At 41.0% G+C, this 8,180-nt stretch overlaps 1 protein-coding gene across 1 annotated transcript; it reads left to right on the top strand.

Moving 5' to 3' along the window:
- Positions 1-1,126: 1,126 nt before the first annotated feature.
- On the top strand, positions 1,127-7,586 carry ccdc80l2 (coiled-coil domain containing 80 like 2). The gene is made up of 12 exons (XM_018670480.2): positions 1,127-1,884; positions 1,973-2,061; positions 2,181-2,354; positions 2,482-2,633; positions 3,048-3,377; positions 3,575-3,815; positions 3,996-4,149; positions 5,316-5,452; positions 5,871-6,019; positions 6,343-6,446; positions 6,783-6,863; positions 7,000-7,586. The coding sequence occupies exons 1-12, from the start codon at positions 1,602-1,604 to the stop codon at positions 7,332-7,334; spliced, it is 2,229 nt and encodes a 742-aa protein (XP_018525996.1). The 5' UTR covers positions 1,127-1,601; the 3' UTR covers positions 7,335-7,586.
- Positions 7,587-8,180: the final 594 nt, after the last annotated feature.

Raw genomic sequence — 8,180 nt, 5'->3', positions numbered from 1 at the left:
GGCATCAAAGGCAGTCAAACATTCAATTCATGGAGACAGACCCTGGGTTTACATCAAAAACGAGCAAACAACAGAACCATGAATCAAATGCCAGTCCCATATGAATTTTATTAGAACTCATTTGATAATCTGATTCTCAGTGAACGCTGCTCTCGACTTCATATTTCTTAAGTTGTGCCTCATGTTTCTTAATATTTCGATATATTCAACTCATTCATGTAGTTATAAAATCTAATTCACTTCTATTCCATTTTTTGGTGAATTAAATTTAATTATAATAATTATAATTCAAAATGCAATGTGAACACAGACATTTGTCACTTGACATTTGTGGGAGGGAGAACATTTCCTTAGCAGAAAGTCTTCATGGTTAACCCACCTGTGGGCACATTTGACTCAGATTCACAACTTTGAACTGGTGTGTGAACTGTTAGCTTGTCAGGTTTATTTATGGTTGCTGCCATTTCCTTTCAGCTTCAGCTCATGGTGAACAAATGGTTTTAGGCTGCTCTACCTGTAAGCTCCCACTTCTAACACATTTCTTTTTTTATGCCTTTGTTTTCTTTCCCTCCACATGTGAGGCAGCCCGCAGTATATTGTGGTTCATCTTACTCAGGACATTTTCAGCCTTTCTTTGATGGGCAGTGGCAAATATTTAAATCAACATATGATCAATCTTCACCAAGTGTAATGATGCAAGTAGTTTTCTATTTTACTGATCCTGGCAGGGATATCGTGTCTTCACTTGCCAGACACTGGTGAGGTCAGAGGTCTGGGTCAGCTTCACAGCAGCACCCCTGAGGCAGGTAGGGATTTAGACTCTTGATCAAAGACAGAGCAGGGCAGTTGCCCTCACACTGCCCCTACTAGCCTGCTAATGTTATACAACAATGAGTGTGATTTTGAATGTGTGTCTGAACGCGAATGTACGGATGCAGTGACATCTTTGTGCATATTAAACTCATATGGGAGTGATTTTCTTCTATTGATAATGGACAGAAAAGTTGTTATCTCTGAGACAAAACAGTGCCACACACATGCACACAAAGTATAAGTGTGTGTGCCTGTTTGTGCGAGAGAGAAAGTGAAAGACAAGGGGGGGGGGGGGGGGGATTTTTGAGTGGGAAAATGCTTTGAAGTCACAGAAAATTCCAGGAGTTTCCTGTTAACAAGCCTGGGGTATAATGTGAACCAGGAGTGTATGTGTGTGTGTGTGCAAGCAGAGAAAAGTCTCCTCAGTCAGTCTCTCGCTGCTGGTGAGAGGGGTCACCATCACCGCTGTCTTTGCTATCCTTTTACCTTTGAGATTCATTCCAGATTTGGTCCACTCGCTTTTCAAGGATACAGAATGCTTCAGCCTTCAGTGGGGTTTTGAAATTGAAATTCGAAGTATGAACATTTCTCAGCTGGGGGTTTTGTGAGCTTTTAAACAGCTGGTGAATAATCCACTTTGTCTGTTTTGGATGCAATATTGCCGTCTATGCCTCTATGCTGTGGTGAACGCAGCACTACACAAATGTTTTTTTCCAAGAGGAGGATTTGTGAGATGCTAACCAGTTCCAGCTGATCTACAAACAAACCACTTGACCGTGTCAGTAAGGATGTGTCATCTCTATTCCTCGCACTCGCATCTGTTGTTGTTTGCTGCCCTGTGGAGCCTCAGCTACCCAGGTGTGCTCACAGCCTGGCCGGGCATCGGTCACAGCAAACCCAAAGATCAGCTGGACCCTAATGTAAGGGACTGGGGAGACTATTCGGACCTCCCTCCAGGAATCGAGCAGGGACTGGGGTTGGACGAAGATGGAGAGCATGGAGGAGACAGAGGAGCTGGAGAGTCATCATCAAGCCTAGCTCCGGAGCTGGATTTTCTGGCTGAATTTGCAGGCAAGAGAAATGACCTGATCAGGTGATGTATGTATGTATTGGTCTGTCTACCCTCTTACAGTACCTATATTCCTCTTCTCTGCTCCAGGTAAAAAGCGGCTGTGGGTGATAACAGCCCCATCGCACAGTGACAACTATCTGCGTATGATGGAGAAACAGCTGGAAGACATGGAGCAGGTATTGAAGTCTATTTACTCTGTAGACACATATACCATATTGATTTAGAAAGAGATTTTTTTCAGATTAGTTTCATTTAATTAACTTTCTCCTTTTGTCTTGCCACCTCTCTCTCTCAGAAAGGGCTGAACTGCCATCTAGCAGAGAGAGACACCTTCATCATCACCATCATCCAGAACGCCATGATGGAAGGTCGGATCCAGAAAACAACCTTCCAAGGAGAAGCCACAATAGAAAGCCTAGACCCGGACACAGTTACGAAACTGCTGCACTACCTGGAGCTTACCAGCCAGGTAACTGGTGTGAATATAAATAATTTACTATCTTTATGAAAACAAATATTTCTGAAAATGTGCTTTTCCTTTGTGGTTTACCTGCTCTTGACAAAACATACTTTTCATTAAACTCCAATCATTTCAGGAGGAAGGATTCACCATGCTGGTTCTGAAGAAGAATCTACGGGTCAGTGAGCGGTTCCCCTATCCAGTCCGTGTTGAGGCGATTTTGGAGCTCATCGATCAGTTCCCCATGAGGAAGCTGGAGAAGATGACAAGAAAAGGATCAAACTTGAGGTTTTATTACACCACTATGTTCTTCATTATACTAATAGAGAACTAAAGTGTGCTTTTATAAGGTCATTCAGCCCACTTTACATTTACTTACTTTACATATGTAAAAGAATATGACACAGATGTGACCACAAAAATATAAAGAGTTAATCTGATAAGGAAGAACTTATGTTGCATGTGTCCAGTATTATAATAAGTTCATCCATATGATGTGCAAAACCAGGGAGCAAGAAAGTTAGAGAAATTTCCTAAATTTTTGAAGGGATTGAGTGAAATTTGAAAACAGTCACAAATTCACAGTCTTGTTTGTTGTACTTGATGCAGAGGTTTTTCTATGACATTTTAGATCAAGTTGTTTAGGAAAAACCAACACAAATCCTCTGACACAAAATGCTATTCAATGTCTTTTAAATCCAGGTGTAAAACAACTAAAAAGAAGGTTGTCGTGAAAAGGAAAAAGATGAAGAAAAAGATGGTGCTGAGCCCTCAGAGGCGAGGAAATGTGACTTCTGTGGTGGCGTTGCAAAGACAATCACCTCTGGACAAAAAAGCTGCCCTGAGGAGTAGAATCCAAGACATACTGAGTGGGCGGTTGAGGTTTGTTATTCGTAAGGTGCCTACCGTGGGGTCCACGAGGGGAAAGGACTTGAGCGGTGGTGGTCGGACCACTTCTAACAGACAAGAAAAAGAGAAATCTCACAGTCCCCCACCTGTGTCAAGGAGCAACAAAGAAGTAAAAAAAGACAGGTGCTGTCTTTTCATATTTTATGATATATTTAAAAAACATAAAGGGAAGAGTGAATGTTTTGATTGATTTCACTGAAACTACTTAGATTTTGTGTTCCCATCTGGTATGTCATGCCTCTTCATCTCTTTGTCTCCTCATCTCTTTTTTTTTACTGCTGGATGGACATCAAAGTAAATTTCTTTGTATTGTATTGCAGGCCTGACTCCACTGTGGAAGAAACAAAGAAAAGACATGGAGGAAAAAACAGTGAGGATAAAAAAGAGCAGAATGCAAAGGATGACACACGGGAAAAACAGAGCTCAAAGAAAAAGGGCAAAGGGAAAAAGGGAAAGAAAGGAAAAGGAAGAGGGAAAAAGTCCAACAGAGAGGCCAGTGAAAAGGATAAAACTGCCTACAAGGAGTTTTTGGACAGTTTAAAGGGAACTAGAAGATTAATGGTGAGCAGAGTTGTCTGCTTTTTTCTTCCTGTCTTTCATCCCTAATCCTGCTGAAGAGTGACATCCACATTACAAATGCAAGCAAAACACTGGACTTTAAAGACATATCTGTGCTTAATCAACACATTCCCATTACCCAGTTCGAATAATGTATCTGTTTGTGTGTTGCCCTGGTGCTAGCTGATTTCAACGCCCAGCAGAGATGCAAAACTTTACATCCAGCAGAAAGAAGAGAACGAGAAGCATCACTGTGACCTCGCTATCAGGAAGATCACCGTGGCAACCATTGTGGAGGGCACTGATGCCACGCTCACGCTGCAACACCACCAGCTCGGTAAGGAAGTGTTTGTACAATGTTATGTGTTTGAATATTTGCATCTAAAACATTTGGTTAGGTTCTCTCTAGGGGTGATCCGAGTAATCAGAAAATCTCATGCAGATTATATCAATGGAACACACTGTACTTTCTTACCAAGGCGTGACCAAAGGCAAATATGGTTCCATAGTACAACGGTGTGGAACTGAATTTCTTCTCATTTGTTGTAACAAGTATCATACTGTTTTTCATGCTTCATCCTCTACTTCAGTTCATTTGAGGAAAATCTGCTGCGCTCTTTGACTGGGTTGCCAGCTTTTGATGTTGTGCTGTGTTTATGTGCAGTGGGCATGATTTCCAAAACCTCAACTAGCAGCTGAACAGCAGCTGTTTCAATGGAAACGAGAGTCTACAGACATGCTAGTGGCTCTGTGAGGTTGTAAGACACTAAAACCAGAGTGCTGCTTTGAGCTAAATAGAAACACATCTTAGTTTAGTGTGTGAGCATGCTAACATTTGCTAATTTGTAGTAACCACAAACCACAGCTGTGGTCCATGAGAATGCAATTAGTTTTTTGCAAGAGGAAAACTCAGGGACCACCAAAGCAATTAGAATTCATCCTTGGGGAGACACGAATGTGTAAACCAGATTTCACGGCGACCCATCCAATAGTCATCGAGACATTTTGCTCAAAACCACAAACGTTGACCTCAGGGTGGAGCTAGAGGAGAAGTCAGGGGATCACCAAAGTCATCAGGATACATTATCAGGAATCCACCAATGTGTAAAAGTTCATATCCATCCAATCATTGTTGATATATTTCTGGTCTGGACCAAAGTGGCGGACTGACAGACTGACACTGCCATCCCTAGAGCCATGCCACTAGCACGGCATGGCTAATTACCTCTAATTTAAATTTCCAGTGCTGAGGAAGAGCATCTCAATTACAGCAGGTTTTTTGTGTATGTATGTGTGTTCACATATTGTACCAGGAAGTACAGTAACTGTGTTTTTCTGACATTTGTAGCATGTAGTCAGTAAATATTTGGTTTGATTCTCTCATATACAACAACACTGTGCTATCACAGCAGTTAGATTGTTGTGTATGTATAGGTGGCGGTCCAAATTACATCCACATTTCCTGCGATCAATAAAACATCCCTGTGTGTGTGTGTGTTTCAGAATCAGAGACTCCACTGAGTGACCTGCCAGAGCAGTTCATAGATTCAGGACTGATTTCCCTGTTGAGAGCGGAGCTGGGCTTATCGTCCTCTGACCTCTTTTCCATGACCGTAACGGACTACGACATGAAACCTGATGTGAGAACTTTTTCTGTCCTTTTACTTGAACATAGCTTAGCATTCTGCTCCTTTTCAGCACCATTTTTAAACATGCTCACATCTGGAAGCTGTATAGTTTTATAGGTGCAGAATTTTCACCTCCTCTGCAAAGACTGTTCAAACTATTCTTTCACATGAGTGTGATTAAAGTCAAAGCCAGAGCCAGTACCATCCTTAAATTGTGAGCAACTACAGCGTCATTGAATCCAAACGAGATTGTATTTTGTATTATTTTTACCAAATAATTAAATAAAATAATGAATTGATCCCCATTCTAAACATTTTATATTCCATTGTCTATCCTTTCCAGCGGGGTGATAGGTGCTCAATGTGTCTCTTCCCCTCTTTTCACTTATATCTCTCCCTTTAAATTGTCTAACTATTTATCTTCCCCCAGAGAGTATTTGAAGCTCCTCCATCAAGCCCTGCACTGTTTGAATACATAGACAACTTTCCCTCAAGGCTCTCAGAAAAAGAAAAAGAGAGGAAGAGTCCTGGAGTCTGCTCCAAAGACAAACAGCCTGGAGCTGAGAATTCCCTGCTCAGGTAAAGCACTGCAATTCAGTGCTCATTATTATCTAGTGTCCTTGAGGCAACACTGTCTGGAGCCTTTCTTGCTAATATGAAATCAAAACAGCACTGTTGACTAAAAGTAAACATTTATCATTCTGATTTATTTATGTGTGTATGCTATCGGCACACACAAAAAGTTTTACCATAAAAAGTGCCTATAGGTAAATTTGAATGCTTGAATGTTATTGGTCTTCTACCATGTGAGACATGTAGAGAAAATGTCTGACTGAAAGGCATGAGTTTGACTGACTTACACCAAAATTCAATCGTGAATCACCTTTCTTATGGATGTTTAGGTTCATGTCTAAAAGGAGACTGCTGCTCATCTCTGCTCCCTCTGAGGATGACTACTCTTTCCAACAGCAGCTCTCTGCACTCAGTGGACAAGAGTGTCACCTGGGTAAGTAGCACGCCACACAAACAAAGTACTTTCTGTCTGCTCTGGAGGTTTTGGTAAAATATGCAAAAGTTTCAACAGAGGCAGGCTTCCCCTCTCACCTGGCTGGGAAAGGAAACCCAAGTAAATGTTATATCATTATATAATGAATGTCTAAAGAGGTGATACATGTACTTAATGTACTGTAAATAATTGTAGAATGCTGTCTTTCAATTCAAACATTTTACAGTGTTTTAGTTAGTGATGGTGATGATTTTTGATTATTTGAATCCATGAGCTGGTTGATGTTCTATTCGAAGCTCTTACTGCTACAATACACATATTTGGGTCTTTCCTCAGGTATTCGTCACTTTGCTATGTTAAAGCTGATTGGAACCGGAGACAAAGCCTCAGGAACTGTTGAGTTATTTCCGCTAAATGGTGAGTCACAGTAACGAGGGGCAGTCCAGGTACATGGGGCAGTACTGGAACCAGTAACTAGGAAGTTATTGTCAATGCCTCTGCTGTGGTTTGTTAAATGCGCTGCTTAGTTTTCACTCTGTCATCCCTCTTCCAGGTCGAAGTCAGAGTGAAGTCGAGCCATTACCCCGCGACATGGTCAACAATCTGAGAGAACAGTTGAAGATCAGTAAGGACTACTTCAGCATGTTAGTTGTGGGGAAGGACAGCGATGTCAAGGCATGGTTTCCCTCACCTATGTGGTCCCTGGATAACATCTATGACCTGGTGGACTCCATGGAGCTTCGCCTCCAGGAAGAGAAGCTGCAGAAGAGACTGGGCATCCACTGCCCTGAAGACAAAGGAAGAGGAGGCAGTGAGGAAGGACACTATCATGGCTATGACGACGACAGAGTGGAGGAGACATACTTATATCACCAATCAGAGGAATGATGATAAGGAAAAAGGAAGAGGAAAGAGCAGTGGAGTGAGGAAGACCTACTTAAATTGTTGAGATGAGAGAGAACTACCTGAACACATGGACCTAAAATACTAATCTACAGGACTTACAGCATTCAATGTATAAATTCTAAATAACTGATGAAGATATATCTGTTGGATACCACAATAATAAGCTGGATATTTTTTTGTTTGCAAGTAATAAATTTGAAATGTGGTGCAGAAAATAGTTGAATCGTTTCATTCAAGAGTCTTAATGAAAGCATATGGGCACTCCTAAGTAAGTTGGTGGTCTGTTATTATTTTGCTGATTGCTGCAACAGTGGAAGAGGAAGAATGTCCATTCAAGGCCGAGCAGATTGTGCTTTTTGGCAACACTTCTGTCATCATCAATCATTTTCAAAAACATCCAGTCTGTAGTACAAATATACTATGAATGGAAAGTTCCTGGTTAAGAGACAGTGAAATCGAAAACTATTTCAACAAAACAAATGTTTTTTATTTTATTTTATTTTTACTCTGAGCTAAACATCTGTTTTTAAAGGGCTGCAGTCTGTAGACACCTCAGGGTCAGTTAAACAATGAGTTATTGATGCCAGACTCTGTGTGGCCAAGGACACTCTTTTATAATATTTCTTTGAACAATGTGATTTAACTTGTCTCCAAAGTTTTGCAGTTGTTAGAAAAGCATATCTTGAATGTATGAAAGAATGGTACCAGAATATCTAAGGTTACTTTAATTTAACTGTGCTACGGCTGCAACGATTAGAAAACAGGAGAGAGTGATTTATCTAATCTAGCCTTCATTTGGTTAAAAAATATACACATTTCTAACACAAG

This window comes from Lates calcarifer, linkage group LG9 (assembly GCF_001640805.2).
Source record: "Lates calcarifer isolate ASB-BC8 linkage group LG9, TLL_Latcal_v3, whole genome shotgun sequence".
In the NCBI taxonomy this organism is placed as follows: Eukaryota; Metazoa; Chordata; class Actinopteri; family Centropomidae; genus Lates; species Lates calcarifer.
Note: the sequence above shows the minus strand (reverse complement) of the source record. Positions and strands in the feature narration are given on the sequence as shown.